The sequence below is a fragment of the Ixodes scapularis genome, unplaced genomic scaffold (genome assembly GCF_016920785.2).
Source record: "Ixodes scapularis isolate PalLabHiFi unplaced genomic scaffold, ASM1692078v2 PGA_scaffold1__304_contigs__length_218370807, whole genome shotgun sequence".
NCBI lineage: Eukaryota > Metazoa > Arthropoda > Arachnida > Ixodida > Ixodidae > Ixodes > Ixodes scapularis.
Window position 1 is genome coordinate 15,706,577 of NW_024609846.1, and position 20,035 is coordinate 15,726,611.

General features: G+C 48.9%; 1 protein-coding gene across 2 annotated transcripts; it reads right to left on the bottom strand.

Annotated features, from left to right (window-relative positions):
* Nucleotides 1-5,168: 5,168 nt before the first annotated feature.
* On the bottom strand, nucleotides 5,169-14,297 carry LOC121835929. 2 transcript variants are annotated; one of them, XR_006077715.1, is made up of 7 exons: nucleotides 13,978-14,297; nucleotides 13,260-13,410; nucleotides 12,489-12,623; nucleotides 10,762-10,959; nucleotides 7,759-9,469; nucleotides 7,623-7,674; nucleotides 5,169-7,517 (listed from the first exon to the last, which is right to left on the bottom strand). XR_006077715.1 is itself a non-coding variant. In XM_042290483.1 (5 exons), exons 2-5 carry the CDS (start codon nucleotides 13,390-13,392, stop codon nucleotides 8,355-8,357), a joined length of 1,581 nt encoding a protein of 526 aa, XP_042146417.1. In that variant the 5' UTR covers nucleotides 13,393-13,410; nucleotides 13,978-14,297; the 3' UTR covers nucleotides 5,169-8,354. The 2 variants fall into 2 exon arrangements, 1 of the variants encoding a protein (XP_042146417.1); XM_042290483.1 differs by having other exon boundaries at nucleotides 5,169-9,469.
* Between the last annotated feature and the right edge of the window lie 5,738 nt (nucleotides 14,298-20,035).

Genomic DNA, 20,035 nt, shown 5'->3' on the forward strand with positions numbered 1-20,035 from the left:
TGTAGATTACAAAAGCTGGCATGTTTGCCTAATAGCAAACGCTCTTTTTTTAGCACAAAGTTTACAGCAGGCTTTTTTTGAGGGGTTGTTACCCTAGATGAACTCTTACTTCGCAAGTTTAGGTTAATTCTGTCAAAACAACACCAAACCCATTAAAAAACTGTGTTGGTCAAATTTCCGTCCTCCTTTTAAAACGCTGACTGAGCTGCCTTTTTTTTCAGGGAAGGCTATGGCGACACGGGATGTACCAGAGCCGCAAGAGCTACCACTTCCAGCAGGACCTTGGACCAAGCAGCTGAAGGACTTTCCTTCCGCATTCTCGGAAAGCCACATCCAAGGGCATGGCCAAGCAGCTGGAGCACAGAAGCACACAAGTTCTGGCTACAAAATGTTCAAGGCCCACAAAGTGCAGAACATCTTCCTCCACACCACAAGTGCATCAGAGACAATTGTCAAGGCTAACGTGGAGGCTTCCATGACCCTTACGAAGCGATACGCAGTGCATGCTGTGCTCTGCCAAGATGGGCAGGTCAGCAAGGCTTCCTGTTCCTGCAAGGCTGGACAAGGCGGTGTGTGCAAGCATGTGGCAGCACTGCTTTGGCACATGCTAGACCTGATAAGGGAGGGAAGGTCCTACATCCCGGATGCTCTGGCCTGCACTGAGGGAGCAAGGCAGTGGGGCCCATCTTCAAAGAGAGGTGCAAGTACGGTGTCGTTCAACGAACTAGAATTCGTCAAGCACGACTCTAGCAACAAGGCGAAGAGTGCGAGAAAAACCACGGAAGTGCATGTGGACGTGGCGCAGGCAACCGTCAAGAGGCTGCATACAGATTTCATTGAGAAGGGAATATTCCCAATGTTTGCGGACGTGATGGAAGAAGCTGCCTTCACACCCTTGCCAAGGAAGGTTCAGGAGCACTCGAACACGGATGATGGGGCCTCTGCAGCACGGATCAGCTTGCCCATAAAAGAGTGCTGGAATCACCAGATGCCACCAAGCGATCCATGCACCCTGACTCTTACACAAGCTCAGCACCTGGAGGAACAGACACGTGGCCAAAGCAGAAGTATGCTGTGGCACACGGAACGTGAGAAAAGGATCACGGCATCACAGTTCGGAGACATCGTCAAACGACAAGCACCCGTGAACGAAAAGTTTCTCAGGACGATTTTCTCGGGCGGACATGGCACGACACGTCACATGAGGGCGGGACTTCAGAATGAGGCGGCTGCTCTGAAGCGCTACAAGGCCAAGCAAAAGGTCCAAGTCTTCAGTGTTGGCCTTTGCATCAACCCTGGCCTTCCCCATGCTGGGGGCATCACCAGACGGGCTGGTCTGGGACGAAGATATACAGGAGTACGGACTAGTCGAAGTGAAGACCGTGTCACGGGCGATAGATGCGAACCTGACGACCTTCGAGGAGGTGATGAGCAGAGGGTTTGTGGAGTTTATCCATGCGGACAAGAGTGTCGACAAAAAGCACAAGCACTACTACCAGGTGACAGGACAACTTGCGCTCACAGGACTGGAGTGGTGTGACCTTGTTGTTGACTGGGCGAAAGACTGCTGGGTCACACGGGTGCCCTTTGATGAGGCACTCTGGGTGAACGTTATGGTGCCACGCCTGACAGACTTTTTTTTTAAATATCGGAAAGACTGAGTGTTGATCATAAAATTGTAGTGTCTGTTGTGGGCGGTTCTAGTGCCAAGTTTGGACACTTTTGGTAATCGGGTTGCAAACACTGCCCGCGTGGGTGGGCGGCTCCGTACGTCAGCCTGCTGGTTTCGACTTCGACAACACCGGTTCTTGGCCTACCCGGTTTACGCAACTCGAGGAGTACGCTTATGCCTCCGTACTTCGCCAAGCACCACCGGACATTCAGGTGCGGACACTTCTCTACTGCATGGGCCCCGAGGCTCGGGTCCTTCTCGACATGTTCGGCTTGAACGCCGCCTCCCTGAACAACTACAACACGGTGGTCAAGCGCTTCTCGGAACACTTCCTGTACCCCGTCAACGAGGTGTAAGAGTCCTCGAGGTTCCACGAGCGGGTTCAGCAGCCGGGAGAGAGCGTCGACAGTTACTACGCCGAGCTCTGCAAGCTTGTCAAGTGGGTGCAACTACCCGTCCCCCAAAGTCGAAGAACGCCTGGTTCGCGACCGGTTCGTTGTTGGTCTTTGCGACGAACGCCTGTCCGGCCAGCTCTGCTGGAAAGCCAAGCTCAGCCTCAAGGACGCGTGGACGCAGGTGAGGCAGATCGAAGACGCCGAAAAAGAAAAAAACTGCTCGCGGGAGTCGAGAGTGTCCAGGTCACCGTCAACGTTGACGCCACCAAGTCTTGTCATGGTCCGACGCACCAACGCAAGACAACAAAACGGTCAGACGACGCATCAGCAGTGTCTTCACTTGGCGATAACGACCCAGGTTCCTGCAGCTACTGCAGTCGGGCCCCCCACACACGCTCAGACTGTCCTGCTCGGCAGTCTCTGTGCAATTATTGCAAGAAGAAGGGCCACTTCGCGGACGTCTGTTGCGCTCGGAAACGAAAGCAGAGCAAGGGTGGCGTTCCTTACCGCTCCACGCAATCCTCGAGACTGAGAAGGCCAAGGCCAAGTACGTTGAGGTCAATGTCGACAACTACACGGCGATATTCAAGGTAGATTCCGGCGCGGAGGCGTCTGCTGTTTCGGAAGCCTTCCCGAACTTACCTCATCATCTGGACAAGGTCGACGACCTGCTGACAGCACCAGGAGACCAGTCGCTAAAAGTCATTGGGTACTTCATGGCTACCCTCCTGTGGCGAGGCAAGACCGGTCATCAGCGTCTGTACGTGATCAAGTCCCTCTCTATGCCCCTGCTCGGGTTCCCAGCCATCCAGGCTCTGGGTGTGGTAAAGTTCTTGGACGACATGAAAGTGCCGGCACCGCAGGGACTTTTCAGAGGTCTCGGCACGCTCAAGGAGGAGTACAAGATTCGGCTACGCCCGGATGCGGTTCCGTTTTCACTTAGTGTTCCATGCCGCATACCGATACCCCTGCGCGAGGTGGTGCAAACAGAACTGGCCAAACTGGAGCAAGACGGAGCCATTCGGCGTGTCACCAACCCCACACCTCGGGACGCTGGACTGTTCATGGTTCCAAAGTCGTCGGGAGGTTACCGTGTCTGTATCGACTTTACAAAATTAAATCAAGTTGTCCCGAGAGAACGTCATGTGCTCCCCACCGTCGATCAAGTCCTGGGACTTCTGGGCGATGCGGCAGTCTTCTCGAAGCTCAAAGTTACCTCAAGCTTCCATCAGGTCAAGCTTTCCAAGGACTCTCAAGAGCTTACGATGTTCATTACGCCGTATGGGCGTTATTGCTTTTGCCGACTCCCATTTGGCATCACGTCGGCCCCTGAGTTTTTCCAGCGACAGGTGGCGTGGATCTTGGAAGTCCTAGACGGATTGGTCAACATGGTCGACGACATCCTAGTCTTCGGCAGAACGAAAAAGGAACATGACCAACGCCTGCGGCAGGTGCTGTTGTGTCTCTCCGAGGCCGGCGTCACCCCTAGCTTCCGTCGACGGTTCGGCCTCAGGTGGACCTGTCTACTCGCGTCATCGTGATGTGCCTCGTCCAGCATCACCACCACGTGTTCGTGGTGATGGTACGGGCCGACACTACTCAACCCATTCTGGAAGACAAGTGGTCGCTCCCAAGAGACTCAATCTGTAAAACTTTGTTTTTTTTTCACAGCCAAGGTGTCCGATACTCTCCTTGAACATTCTAAAGGGGGGATTTTGCGGGCGGTGCTAGTGCCAAGTTTGGACACTTTCGGTAATCGGGTTGCAAACACTGTGCCCACGTCTTGTGTAAAAAGCCATTGCCTCGTGTGATAAAGGTGCCTTTTGGTTCCTAGCTCTGGACGCTCAGTTGGTTGCTTGCCGTCGCTGGTGGGCTGTGCAGTTTCACCGCCGGCCACAGCCCGGCACGGCAGTGTCACAAAGGAATCAACCTCATTTTTAATGCCAAAGACTTGGAGAACATATAATAAACCAACTTTTGTGAACTGAAAGTGGCTGTCATGACAAGTAGTTGGAATGCCTCAGACTGCTCATGTCGGCACAAGAATTTGTTGCAAACTGTAGCGCGTACCTCTGTCCGATATAGTAGTCGCAATATTTGTGTACTGAAAATAGAGTTTGTGCACTGTGCATGCTAAATTTCATACACTTTTCCATTGTTTACAAACCCACGCCCCAGCGTGTAATCTTCACAGCCTAGCATGCGCGTGGTCGTCAGTTGTGAAACCGTCCAAAGCACGCGCCATACACACAAACACTAAAGATGGTATGAGAGCGTGTGACACCTAAAGAGGGCATGATCCTCTTCTGCATTATGCGCGAAAGTTCCAACAACGACCATGTGCTGTGGCTACCAACGCCGCTTCCGGCGGCCCACCTGGGAGCAAAATTGGTTTACGGTAGTGTCGTTACTGATTTCAGCGCTATTGATGGTGAAATTTTGGTTGCACGTCAAGGTCCCCACATGTTCTTCCTCTGGGGTGACAGACATCTTCCTTTGGTTTAATCTGTAAACCCTCTAATCTTCATTTGCTGGGGCATATTGACGGAGAATTTTAGTAATTCGCACAATTTACAATGCAACAGCTTGTTTTCAACATCTTGAATTTTTGCCTGTGGCACACGCAATGGCATCTCAGTTAAAGCCCCTTCATGTTTTAAAAGTAGCGCAAAGTGCGTCGATGCACGAGGCACGTGCAACATGCAGCCCTTGGGAAGATCATGGCGACACAGCGCAGCACTGAGCTAGATTTCAGACGCCATGTCCTTCCCAGAAGTGGCACACGGTACGTGTCTCGAGAATTTCCACAACAATGAATGGCGCCACTTTTCCCAGGATAGAGGGGCTTTAATCTCAGTCTGCCTGTTGCCCCACCAAACAGTTCTGCTAGGAGTCGACTGTGGCCCCACCATTACGTCTATTTTTCTTTATTAACCACTACATTTCCGCCCTTTTTAGAGGATATGTGTGTATTAAAATAAAACATCCAAAAGTATTGAAATTAATTTAATCAGTCCTAGTTAAAAATTAAGAATAATCAAATGCTCGCTACTCTGTCGTGTAGTGTGCAACCAATCTAAAATTAAAACCTGGCAAGTTTGGACAACATTTTATTGCGTTGAGTACTTCTGACAGGAATCCTAACGTCCTTGATTTCTTTCATCATGACCATCTACCTTTGCTTTGAAACATTTATTTAACGACCAAAGAAGTGGCCACCATATCTGCCCTGCTGTTTGGGCATAAAAAGAGGAAAAGCTTTTAATCTTCTCGGGAGCTTCCAGGGCGAATGAGACAAGTGGCAGCGATCAGGGACTCCTGGGGCTTCAGTAGTCTGGAGTCACCTGGTTGATCTCGGCGAGTATGGTTTCCTTGAGTGCCGTAGGGAGGTTCTGAAGTTGCCCGACTGTGACGTTGTTGGGGGCCAGGTGCACTGCGAGTGGAGGGTGAACGGGCAATCCATCCCAAGAGCTTGGTGACAGGGTGAACACAAGTGTAGCATCCAGAGTCATGTTGCGCTGGTTGCGGAAAAAAGACGTCCGAGGCCCGTTCAGCTAGCTCCTCGGGAGAGACACCTTTGCGAAGGGCAACAGTGGCAGCAAATTGCCTAGGTTTGTGGTCCCCGAGGAGAGAACGGAGGAGCCTTCAAACTTTCGAAAGATGGCTATTGCCGGAGATGGATCTGCACAGGGAAGTCCAGCAGTTGGAAGCGAGTTCCGAAGTGTAGCACGAGATAGTCTTTTGGAGTTTATGTGAAGGTTTGAGGAGTCGTCGTGGTCTGCGAGAACGGCGGTAACAGGCCAACAGGTGAATGCGGCGGTCCAGTAAGTAAATGCTCGTCAAAGCGGCATCGTCCGGTACGGTTAGCCGCTTTGTGGCAGACTTGTGGGCGGACTGGATAGCTTGTATAATGTCGGAAAAGCCAGCAAGTTCCATGACAGAAGAAAGAGCTGCTCGGAAGTTGTCCCACTTAGTGAAGAATGTGTCGCAGCAGGCGCGACAGTGAGATAGGGTTGCGGATAGGAAGTCGTAGCGTAAAATAATGGGGAGGTGATCACCGCCGAGGCGGTCGCCGGCGACATGCCATCTCCAGCGTCGAGGGTAACGAGCACAGGTAAAGTCGGGGCAGGTGTCCTGCTGTTGGGAGGATTGTTTGATACGTGTGGGGGTGTCTGGGATGTTGAGGAACGAAAGTTTCAGCCCTGTGAGGTCTGCAAGAAGCCGCGTGCCGTGGGGAAGGTCAATGTCGTAGCCCCATGCGTGTGTTTGGCATTAAGATCACCGCAAACGGGAACGTCGTCTTTTGGATAAAGACGGGCGAAGTGCTTAAAAAAAGGGATGTTTAGCGGCTGCCTTGTCCAGCGGTTTAGCGATGTGTCTGGAGCCACATAGACAGAGAAGAGAAAAACGGGCCGTTGAGGAATTGGCGGCAACCCGTAACGCTGGTCATTGCAGAGCACCTCTGTGAGGTGTCGAGAAGAGTGAAGCACACTGATCGATGAACGTACAGGGCGGAACGAATCCAAGGCAAGGGGGCACTAGTCTCAATGTTCGGAGCAAGTCCATCGTACTGTGGCAAAGAAGGGAGGGGGCCGTTGATTTCTTGTAGAGCAAACGCAGCGGCCATGTCGGATGACGAGTGAAGATAAAATTTTTCGATGAAGTCTGCCTTCTTCTGTTTAAGCGAGCAACAGTTCCACTGAACAATCCTGGGGGCGCTAACCATGTTTGCGTGGTGATAGTGGGGGGCCGCCGAACGGAATGATGCCCTGCATCGCGAGGCGCCCGATTACTGCACGGGTGCAGGTATCCACGAGAGTAAACAGCGAGTTTTGCATCGTCGGAATTCGCTGCGTGGCTGCCAGCATTTGTTTTGTGAAAAGGGTGATTTGTTGTTGCAAGCCAGTAAAGTCTGACCCTGACGGAAGTAGGGCAGGCGTCTCACTAGTGCTGTTGACAGCTCTCGCTGATTCTGCGAAGGTGGTCCGAGGCGGTTCTGATGTTGGGACTTGTGTGAGGTCGGCGGTGATGTTGTGTGCCGGCGTTAGGAGTTTTGTGGCGAGCACCGGGCGGGAGTCAGTCTTCTGCTTCGCAGACCTCGGTGCTGCGATGAGGGCTTTGGGCGCAGATAACAGCACAGCTTGCTGAGCAGGAGCTAGTTTCAGGCGTCACTGGTGGTGACGCCGGCTTCTCTTTGGATGTTGATGAAGGCAACTGACGACGCTGTGTTGTGCCGTTGGCTTGGGTGCTGTTGGGGCACTGGGCAACGCGAGGCTGGTGCCGTCGAATGTAATGAGTGCCGACCCAGAGTTTGTGAGAGGACCGGCCTGGAGGATAGCAGATTTCCGGCAATGAAGGTTTTTTAGGACGCAGAATCCAGGTCGCCAGACTTTTTTTATGAATCCGCGAACCTGGCCACGGCGAATGGCCTCGTAGCCTTGCACGGAGACCTGCAGAGTGCCGATCGGGATGTATGTTACATTGAGGAATGCATCGCACACTTGAGACAAAGCAGCATCAACTGCAAGTTGATTACTGCAGTCGAGGTACCTCACTTGGTAGGGGGCTGCAATGGTGTAGGAGACCTGAGGTCTATCTGTGCAGCAACTGCAGAGTCAATGGCAAGAAAGACCCCGTCCATGATGCGGCATGGTTTGGCCGGCCGTAGAATGACAGTGTGGGAGAACTCACTGCAGAACGATGCTGCTGGAGGCGCCGCGGGCGGGGCCGCCTTACGTCGGCGAGAGACAGGATGCCATCCGTCCTCCAGGGGGAACGAGTCAGGGTTCGAGTCACGTTGGATGCACCGGGGTGAGGTGGTAAGCTTAGTCGCAGCGGCGCCGAAGAAAAAAATGCCACGAGCACGCTTCGTTTCATTGGCGGCAGTGCGGATGTGGCAACTGTTGTTGAGGGGCGACAACTTGCTTTCGGGATCATCGTCGCCGAGGATGGAGAATGGATTCTGAGTAAAGACCGCAGGTTGAATTCACGCGGCAACAAGTGGTGCATCAAGAAGCGACGTGACGGCAGGAGTGGTTGCACCGGCTGTGGGTGGTGCATTGAGCGGTAAGCTTCAGACAGCGGGAGAAGCCAGCGTGGCCTCGGTGGGTTGTGAGTCCATTTCGTTGGGTAGAGGAAAGTCCCGAGGGCCGTAGTCGGTGCTAATGGTCGTCATGGGTCATGAGGGCGTGTGGGCACAAAAAGTTGCCGGAGCTGAAGTGAGCTAGATAGAGAGATATGGCCTCTTTTTTCTCCACGACCATCTACGAAGCCACAAGACTGCAGCTCTAGCTTCGACTGAGCAGTGGCTCTCTCGTGAAATTGCACAGCAAAGCACAGACCTTCCAGATAGAGTCCAGGCTCTTGCTCATACTGTTTGGGAAAGTACCCCTCAAGATTCGAAAACACTTCATTTGTCCAATCACTCGTTCCACGTGGATCCGGACCTTCGCAATCGCCCTAGTTTTCGCTTCGTCCTCCAGGGAGAGCTGTAGCCTTCCCCCAAGGAAAGGTGGAATGTTCAGGTTAGCCCCTGCAGCTTCGACCTCTTCAGTGATCAAAAAGCCTCTGTCCGCCATGACAGAGTCTCCGGGCTCAAGAAGGTTGCATAGCCCGGAACATGCGGTCAGGGCTTTGTCAGAGACGCGGCCAGGGGCAAGGTCGCTCACGAACGACACGAACCCATTGGGGGTGATGCCCAGCAGTCCCTTGGCAGTGTTGTGGCACTTGTAGCTTGAGTAGGTATCACTCTGCACCCTGAAGTCGCTAGGTGTCTCGATGAAGATTTCCGTGCAATCCAGAATGACTCTCGTCGATGGATACGCCTCGATGAAGCACTCCGGCATGTGCTTGTTCACAACCTGTCGCGACGGCCAGTAGTTGAGTTGAGCAAGGTAGTCCGCTAGGTAACCAATCCAGAATGTCCACACCCGGCTGACTGTGCTGATGTGGATACGAAACCGGTATGCAAGGTCCTGCTCCAAAAGTCCCACCCTCAGGCGGGACAACACGAGCAGCAGCTGATCATCCATGGATAGATAAGGTGACCTTCTCTGCGGACCTTGACTTTCCTTGTGAGCTTCATAACCTGCCTGAACAAACTTGTAAAAGGCGAGAAATCTCTCCAGGGAGTCGAATCCCGTGTAGAAGGCCAGTTTCTTTGGGTCCTGTTGCACGGCTGTGAGCGTGAAGTTCTGAAAGGGGATTGTAGCATCGATGACCTCCTCTGCTTTGTCATACATCTCCTCAAGATGGGCTACTTTCTTCCGCAGAGCTTCATTTTCTTTCTGTAGACGGTCGTTGTCCTTGCGCAGTTTCTCGTTTGCAGAAGCGAGCTCCTCTAGCTGCCTGATGCGATCACGCAGGGCTTGATCGATACATCCTGTGATGCTGTACTGGTGGTCTGCCAGATGGGGAGATAGCAAAATAAATATCACATCATTTTTGCAGTCAAATATCAAAACAAAAAACTAGGCTTTCTCCTTGTAATTGCCTTGGCTCTGCCAAATAGCATATCATGTGCCATACAAAAAAAGCATCACATGTTAAAGGGGCCAAGAAACGATATGCATTTGGATGTTCTGCACCTCATACAAGCATACTGACGTCTGTAGCACAAATATAATCTATATAATAATCTATATACCACAAACCAGAGGCTCCCCTGCCAAGGTTATATTCTGAGGAATAGAAGGCTAATTTACAGTCAGAAATCACAATGTTGAGAAAGCCTAGGGTTCACACCAGGGTGACGACACTTGAATACAGACGGCTTATGAACTGGACCCAAGCACTGAGTGAGCACCTGACTATTTGGTTACAATCAATGCCATGGTAACTATTGGGGCTTGGGCTTGTGTCTAATCACTGCGCCAACAGTAGCAGCTAACCCCTAACAGTAATCATGTGATTATTTTACCTGGCTGTGAGGAAGAGCAGAATATTGCTTGTTCTCAAGCTTTATTGTGCGACAGCAGCATTTAGCAGAAGTAACTGAGTCGGTTTATGACCTCTTTAATGCTGCTCTGTTCCACACGAAGGAGCTATAATGGGAATGCTGGCTATTCGCCTTGAGATCCGATCGTCAGGGGTGCTGCGGGGAAATGCGGAACTAAGCTTTGTTCTACACTTACTTGGAGCACGGAGAATGCTGCGGACGCTAACTCGAAGCCCTGAGAGGCTCCGGTGCAGCGTTCGTGCGCATGCATTGGAGTCAACTGCGAATTCTAAGAGCATGCATAGCCTTGCCCGTGCTCCATAACAAAAGTGGGGATGGTTTTTTTGTGGACGCCAGAGAATCGCCGCTTGTCTTGTAGGAAACAATGGATAAACAAAAGCATGTGTCCCCACTTTTCAATCTGGATCTTGAGGCAAATAACATGCAAGCAGGGCTGTGGCAGCATCTCCTTTGTACCTGGCAGACAATGAAGTGAGGGTGTGACCGCAATCTGAAAGAACAACTCCGCGGGTACCTTGCATGTGCGGTATCTTAGAGTGCACCGTGCCATATGGTGCTGCGAGTATGGAACGGCCACAACTTGCGTGCTATAGCCAGCGGTGACTGAGTTAGTACAGTTTGTAAAGTTCGACGTACTGCATGTAAGTGTTCCATGCACCTATCGGGACTGCTGCACAGTTGACAGGGATGCCAAATAAACAGACGAGCAACACTGATGCTCAATGTTAGGAGCTTACCGCTAGCTATTACATCATCAGTGTCAGGGGCACCAGCGGAGGCCAAGGGGCTGCCGGGTTGTGCTGGCTCCTGGCTAGCAGGCAGGGTCACGGTCTGTGCCAGGTCAAGGTCCGACAGAAAGTAGGCCGGCAGCGGCTGCAGCGCATGGCGCTTCCTTGCGCAGATCATGTTTGGGACCTTTGGGCAGGCCGCAACATCTGCAGGCAAGGATAAGGCAATTGTTCACGCAATTATTTTATAAGCATTACATACCGGCTGGAATTCTGTCTAGCACAGGGCACAGCTTACACTGTACGGAGCACATAACATGTCAAACAACCAAGAGCTCAGCTGGATCAATAGCGGTCACTGTTTCTACCCTTTGGTAGCTGGTCTGGAATGTTGTAGCCAAATAGCGATTGTTGCAGTTCTTTCTGAGACGAAGTGCATTCAACAGCCACCGGCGTATAAAAGAAGGGAACAAAGTTTATATCCTTATTCAACATAGTTTGGCACACAACAAAAGGTTTGTCCCAAGCGAGCCAATCAGAGTACACTTCTCTAGTAAAGAGCTGTCACATACATTTGACTTCAACACTTCAATCAGTTCACAGGGGTTATAGAGTCTGCCACCTGCCATGTTACTGTGAAATCGACTATATTCGGTGCCATCTTAGGCTGTCCATACTTGCCTAAAGGGCCCTTTATTAAACATAATTATATTTCCGCATTCATATGTGTTTCCATTTGTGACACGAACGATATGCACAGCTGCAACTTCTTACAAAGCAGTTGGCTCAAGCATATTACGACCGCAAACTCCTGACAAGGCATGTCCAACTCTATCTGCTTGAATGGTCACTAGGAAGCTGCCTAGTCAAGCAAACACGGTGGACAGTAATTATAGAGTCCTTGCACCTGACGTCAGTTTTCGCTCAAAATATTTCTAGAATTCATGTTGGTACATTTTCTCCTATGTTTTTCTATGTGCTAAGAGAGTGTTTTCCAGCTCGCTGAAGTCCTCTTGCATTGTGACCGACTGTGTCAGATAGAGCAGTCGGAAATATAAAGAAGCATCGTCTGGTACCGTTCAAACACACTGCTGTTATTTAGAGTCGAGATGAGCTGGCACTTCAATGTACGACAGGAAACATGCAGAGCCTTCACTACTTTCCACAACGAGAGAGCTGGATTAAAAGCTGTCATTTGGGGCCATCAGAGATGAAGGCAGCAGAGCGACATCCCCTGGTGCCTTGAGCAGCAAGCTAGCTAAGCCAAGCCAAATCCTTGAAAAAGGCAGTCAGTAGGTTTATATGCCACCTATTCCCACTGCAAATTTAATGACGGACGAGAATGTTATACTTTTTCAGTTTCAGTGATATCCTTGATGCTACTTAACCGCACGTCGCAAAACCTCTTTTCGATTGCAGTCCATTTGCGTCGTCTAGCCGTTGAGAGATCTCATGTATTCAGACAAAACATTGTTATTATGTCTGCAGCTCTACAAAATCTGACATTACGATTGCTTGAAGCTCCGTCTTTTTCTATGAGAGCGATGATTGCTTCCGTAGGTCACGTATTTCGCCATGCTCACTGGGTAGCACCGCTGTCCACAAATCACCAGACGCCACCAGCAGTGACGTAGCTCACGTGAGAAACGACCCATGTATACAGTGATCACAAGCAAGAATATAAGCAGGGAAAAACAACTATTGCAGAAAGAAACAAAAATAGGCAAATAACATACACTTCGGAAATGTCCTGGTTGGAAAAAACCGGGGAGCTTTGTCCTCGTACTTCTTTCTCCCAGTTTCGTTAAAATGAGCGCCGCATATTCTGCTGTCAGAGGTTGGCGTCCACAGAGAGAACCGTCCAGTGGTACCTGCATGCAAAAGAAGCAGTTAGCACCATATTAAGATTCACCCATTCAACTTTGGAGCAAGTGCAACTCAATCTCAGTGGTAAGAATGGATGCAGCAGCCGTGGCGTCTGAACAGGGGCGTCAGTAAACTATCCGGGCAAGGGGGTAGAATTCAGTTCTCCTCCTCCCCCATCGTCACCCCACCGCCTTCTAAACACTTCCAGTACCATTGTGCAGCGGGCACTAAGAACAAGCACATAGTTTATGCCTAACAAACCTGGAGTGGATGCACGCTGAAAATGATAGAAGCACTGTGAGAGTATCTTTGCTTTAGCTGTAGGGTAGTGAGATGAAGCGACATTCCTGCGATGCAATCAAATATTGGTATGTCGGTGCAGGTGGAAGTGGCCAAGAGAGTGAAAAGGGCACATGCAACATCTGGGATTCTTTGAGATTGTCTTTTTTGTTTCAGTCGTATGTTGCACTTATAGGTCAAAAATAATGAATGCTATTTTTATTTTTAAAAAAAATGTGTTTCGCAGGTATGTTGTACATATGGGTAAAATGACTTGGGCCACGTCGGACAGTACACACACTGTACCTTCCTGATCATTGTCAGGAAAGTGTAGATAACAAGTAAAAAAATATGGTAAATACCTTTCCTGTTGATTCGCTGTACCCAAATGTTGCGTAGATGGCTGTTCTTCGGAAAGCGATTCCAGGACACATGCTTGGCAGTGAGAGTGGTGTGGGCACAGCCCGGTACACAGCAGGTTGTACCGCCCGTCATGTGGCTTCTGAGGGTGACCTAAGAAGATACTACATTCAGCTGACATCTCGAATAGTGAAATAAATAAGTGAAGTGACCATCAGTTTCAAAGTTGCAGTTGCTGACATAACTCGCTTGCTAAGGGCCCGCTCAACTCACAACCGCTGTTAAGAGCGATTGTGAAGCTATGCGATGTACTACATACGCATACCAGCCGCGACGATGAATCACCGGCGCTCGCGGACGGTCAGCGAACGCGAGAAAAGTGACGCCGCGCGGACGGTTGTTGACGAGCGCTGCCGAGGCACGCCGACCGCTGGTACAGCTTCGCAAGCGTCCGAAGGGCAAAAAGATCGCAACGACAAAGCACCGTCCCGAATGTTGAGCACGCAAGCAGTACTCGATATCCCACGCTCACATTTCACAGGGCGAGCGCATCACGAAGCGAAGGCATGTCGGCCTTCGCTTCGTGATGACTACTTTATTTCTCTGCTTACAGCGGTGACATTTGTAGTGATGTTCGAAACTGCTCTCTCGCGACCGCACACGAGTTAAATGAACGGCCTAGGAGCGGGATAGAGCGTAACGGCAACAGTCAGTACTCACCCCGGGAGCGGCGAACGAAGCGGCGTGGTGTCCGTCGACGGCCGCGTCGAAAACGATGGAATATGCACAAAAACACGTAATATACAGAAGAAATACAAAGCGCTGAACGAAATAGATACACTTATGAACAAGAAAAATACACTGGAGTAGATAAAAAAGAGGATTATTAAGTATAAACAACGAAGATGAAAAGTATGTCTAGAGCGAGGTGATGCGATTCCAACGGAGAGCAGCCAGACGACGGGGGCCGACAGAACACCGATCCCAAGATTCCTCGCGCGCGCGCCGGGGCGCTTGGGAGGACTGCAAATGGTCTATTACACTCCTTGTGCTATACATACCCTACTGAAAAAGTTTGCAAACGGGGCCAGTTCAAACTGGATTATTGTCACTGCTTATATTGGTTGAACTGGACAAACTGAAACTGTGCATTGATTTTACTGTGAAATTGTGGTTGCCAGTGTTACTGTGAAAAGTGTGTATACTGGTAATACTGTACAACTGTGTATGCTGGTCCACTCCATGCAGTTAAACCAGTTTAACTGGCCATATTGACAACGCAGGTCGTAAACTGGTAAAATTTGCATCATGTCCGCACAAAAAATACACATATTTCAGATCGCAAAAATTAACATAAATAATAATAAAAAACTTGTCATGATATTATTCATGTGTCCCAGCCAGTTGGCAAGATCCTCCACTGCTTCTGGAGTGTCGGGGTTCCGGTGGTGGCTGACACAGTACCCCAGGGCATCCGAAAGAGAAATAAATGTCAGTAATTAGAACCATGGCAGATTTATTTACACCCGTCTGTTCTAAAAGGGTATGTTACTAATGTCACGAATAACCAATATGCATTATCATAAACAGTATAAGAGGGAATATGGAAGTGTGTGCCAATCCTACATGTGGTGCCAGTCTTGTGGCAATTATGCAAAGCAAAGCCCAAGAGTGAAAAGACCCTGCTTTTGTTACCCCCCTTCCTGCCTCCCCGGTCTGCCATCTGCTATGCAACTCGCAACTACTGTAATAGGGGATCTCTGAAGCTGCATGTACACAGGCGATTGAATCGTTAGCATATCTGTTCCAAATCGGGTTGCTGAAAGGTTCAGTTTTATACGCATCTGATGATGAAAATGAATCCAAATCGGGCTTCTGGGGCGGGGGATTGAGCCTGATTACCTGGCTTGCTGGCACGGAGATGGAGACAGCCATTGCCCGTGCTGTAATGAGGACGGAGCAAATTCCGAACACACCGTTCTAGGATGCAGCCATTTTGCCCACGAGCGAGTGGAACTCAGGTGGAGGTATACACTGCCCTAAGATGCACCATGAAGTCCTTGGAGGACGTCATCAGGCCACAGGGACCATCGGCAGCGGCAGCACTCAAGGCTTTGGCAAACTATCTTAAACAAACACAGCTTGAAGAGAATTTGTAACCACTCCAAGCAAAACAGCAGCACAAAAAAAGGCCGTCACGCCAGGCCAATATTCCTCTATTTTAGTTCCTGGAGCTGCCTTCACGCATACTCAACGCTTGTGCCGCGAGCGCGCGAGGGCTGCACTGACTGGTGAAACCAACTTGATCCAAACGAAAAAGGCCAATTAGATTGATTCCATCGGTTCATTATTTTAAACTGGGTTTACTTCTAGCTTGACCAGCTCAATGAGCTTTTTTTCCAGTTACGCTAGCATGACTTGTTTAGGTACAGTGAGACCATTTTCACTGCCAGTTGTAACTGTTTGACTGCCAGTTAGAACAGTTGGACTGCCAGTTAGAACAGTTTGACTGCCAGTTAGAGTAGTTTGACTGCCAGTTTGAACAGTTCGACTCCCAGTTCAAACTGTTTGGCTGCCAGCTTGAACATTGACAGCATTGTCACAAGTTCAAGCTACCACTTTTTCCTGGTTAGCTACCAGTTTGAACTGTAAAAGTAACAGTTCAGCCAGTTCAGCTGCCAGCTTCGCCAGTTCATTTTCCAAGTTCGGCCAGTTTTGACAGTTTGATTTCCAATTTGCCTGGTACAATTTCACTATAACCAGTTCATTCTTTGGTCACTTAATATCCAAACTGTTTTGAAATTGTTGTTCTCAGTAGGGTAGGCATTCCAAAATCTGCATAGGCACACCCTTGACAGCTGTGACACACTTCAGAAGCCTTTTATTTCCAGATTCAGAAAGAAAGGCTGATCGAATGAGCCCAAAATTGGCCCAAGTTCACTCGCAGATTTCCCGAGATGTGAGAGTTGATGCATGTTGAATGTCATCATCCTGATGCTGCACAGTCACGGTACTTGATTCATAAATCTCGTCAGAAGTGACTAAAAATGAAAAGATTTCAAGTTGGAATCTAGTGTGCACTGTCACAAGATCTGGTGCATATACTCTCAAAATTCTTTCAGCACTTAAATAAAAAAACTGAAATGGCATCAAAATACACAAGTTGATAGTGGTAGTGCTAGTGTGAACATGCTACTAAACATTAAGTTGGTTATACAGTATATAAGCACTAACTAAATGTATTCTCGATAAAATTTCTACCCCAATCCCATCCTAAGCTATGAAGACCCATGGGACATACCAAAACTGACATGCACAAGAGTGAATGAAGTCCTGCTCGAAAGTGAGGCTAGTATCCCCAGCAAGAGCAAGTACCGAGTAAGATTGCAAGCAGAATTCGCAGCAGCACAAATATCTAAGACATAGCGAATTCATGTCTCACATCTGGAACGTCAAGATGGTGAAATGACATGTACCATTCCCACCCTGGATGGGAAGCATTCCTTTATGTTGTTGGGAAAGAGCTGACTTTTAGGGATCACATTCTTGTCACAACTGAGGAATACCCTAGATCCCACACTCAGGATCTTCTGGATAACCCAATATTCTGGGTCATGCTTCTTGACCACAGATGATTCAGACTTGAGAGGTTCTTTGTTTGCCCTGTTGCAAAAAATTTGCCCTTTGTGGACAAATCTTTGGTACTCAGCAGCAAGGTCAGGGCACTCTTCTACATACTCTGCAAGAGCCGATCTGATTCCCAGAGACAGGATCAGTCTTTTAGGGCACCCAGGCAAGCCAACATCACCTACGGAAACGGAGTTTACTGGCTTAGGGTAGCCCAGCATTTGGTCGCACGTCTTTGAAGCTCTCGGGCAAGAGTGTGAGGCCAGGAAGGAATCCAACTGCTGTGCCATGATCACCCGTTCCACAATCTGACTAGGGACGGCATTGGCTCCAGTTACAAGTTTCACCAGGTGTTTGTTTCCAGTCTCAAATACAAAAGCAGAGTGGCTTTTGTATTTTCATCTTGCTTTTTACCATGCTCGTTCATTTCACCAACACCAAAAACAGTGCCTCCAAAAACTAACCCCATTCATGTCAGCAAATAGGGACAGTGGCACGCGCTATTCGTCCTCTCCCGTCAAGGCACTTAAGTTATTCAAGATACTCTTGGCGATCCCATCTTCTGGTTCCACGAACCAGTTTATGGCCGAACAAACTCTGGGTGCACGGTCTACCAATGGGACGACGGATTCCTTTTTCTAAGGGTGGAAAAGTTTAGCGCTTTCAGTTGTAAGAGATCCCAAGTAAGCTGGTAATGGTCCTCGTATTTCTACATCGTTGCTAAACCCTCTAGAGTAGCAAACTGTGACATAGTCAAACAATGATAACCTCTTCATCTTTCCAATAAACATGTTTTCTCTCTCTCTCTCTCTTCCGAGCAAGGAGCATCCATTACAGCTTGATGTTCCTCTTGCCACCACATTCAGATACTCCATTGGATGTGGGACAGTCATTCCTACAATAGGGGTTCCCCAGGATTTCTCTCTAAGGAGGTCGGCATGACCTGAGGAGCAAGACCAGATCTCTCTGTTCGGGATGGGTATGTGATCACCCAGCAGAGCACTGATCAATACTTCACCATCCTTTTTAGCACCGATTCAAGAGTTGTTCAGTTTCTTTGTCGACTGTGAACCTTGTACACAGGCCTTCAGGAGCACCAGGCCTCTGTCAATTTCGTGGATGAGGAGCTGCCCCACCCAGCCACTTAGCACATAGTTATAAGCATCTAAACTTTTGTATGCCTTCGCCTCTCTCAGATTGATGCTTTTGTGTCCAGTAAATAGCAAACTATATTCCTCGAACGAATCTCTGGCCACTTCTTCACATCATCTTCCCATGTTGTGATGTGTTCCGGATGAGGGTACTGGTAGTTTTCTGGAAACACAAGGTACCAGAGTTAGCAGTGAAAGATACGCACAACACACATCAGCAAAAAATAGTTCGGGTGCAGACGAGCTGGTGCGAGTTCATCATGATGATAATTCTCGAGACGTGCGTTTAAAACAAGAACACATTGCAAGCAACATTTTTCTTTGTTTTTTTGCATTGCACTTTATCAAAACATTACCTCCAAACTCAACTTGAAACGAAGTCAGATATGTAGAAAGATGCACATATTTGAACCCATGAGCGTTTACGGCGGTGTCAGTGTATCACTGCTGGAAGCACATCAGCGGGTACTGGAATGCTGCTGCTTCACCGATTTAAAAATCACACGATTGACTAATTAATGTGGCAAGCAGACCATCTGCTTTACTTCTATTGTCTGCAGCTCCTCACCCATGCACAATGTCATTAAACATATTCTCTTCATACTTTGGCTGGCGTGCTTCAGCTAAAAACGCCCTTTGTATTTCTTTTTCACTGGGCTTCAAGAATTACTTAACCCCATGAATGTCAATGACTAGCTGGGGTGACTAGGTAGGGCGACTTTATCCGACCTCTCCTTGACTTCGGTGACGTTCTGCCATTCTTGAGGCGCGAGTGCCACTCAAAACACCTTGCACACCTCACTTTTTTTTTACATAAGCCTTCTAAACCATTTTAGAGGTCTCTGTTTTATGTTTGCTGAGCTTGACGTAAAATTGATGTTCATTCTCGCCTTGGTTTGCAGTGTACGGAAAGATAGCCTTCATGCTCGTGCATATGGTCAAACAAACTAGTGTAGCGCAGCTTCAAATATTCACAGAACGACGCCCTTTGGTATAATGAGACACGAAGGTTGTTTACTTTGACTGCTGCGTGCGCATCACTGTACTGCCCTCACTTTCTACGCTACAAAATCAGTCCTGGAACTTTTTGATCGCCCCTCGTAGATACATACGTAGAAACCTCATCAGGGCCCCTTTTGGGCTGAAGTCTTCCTCATCGCTAGGCCTAAACGTTTAGATTAGGGCCACCGTTCGAATATTTCACGTATGCGAACATCTTTCCTCCTGTCATGTTTTAAGGCAAATGTTACAGAACACACGAAGTGAGTCTTCTTCCTTGTCTTAATTTTTCTTTCTTGTTGTATTCCAATTAATACATATCCTAACAGCAGGCACAGACAAACCACCTAAAAATCATGAGCATCGAACCCAGGTCTAGAGGCAGTTTTCGAATATTAATTGCTCAAAAAGAAAAACATTCCGAAAATACCCGATTCACAAGCTACTTGGGACTAAACAGACAAAAACACTTTAGTGTCCTCGTCCCATGTGAAGGAGGGCATGCTTATACAATTTCCAGCGCTCGTGATCCTAATTGTCCTCTTAATCACCCTTTTAAACTGATCTTTTTTCTTTGCCGAGCACAGTCGTCTGCTTCAAAGGGATCGAGGGGATCTTGGAAGGCCGCACCCTGGTCGGTTGTCCCACATGACCCGGATCCAATTCGTGCATTATTGCGCTATCCATCAATCCTTTTTGATTACACCTGATGTGCATCCGGGCAGGAAAAGTTTCGTTTGTCAAAGGAAATATGGCAGCTTAGGACTAAAGTGGCGAAGCGGGCAAGTTGGTTCATGCTATAAAATTTAAAAGCGCTAACAAAGACGAGGACAAAAAAGGAAGGCGAACAGGACGAGCGCTTACTCTCAACTGAACATTTATTTAAAAACAGCTAAAGCAAACAACGTGTGACAAAAATACACTTAATCACTCAGTGGCGTCACTCATCACCCACGTGTCAATAAAATCACTCTTTTTGGCGCAGGAAAATTGACGGCTGG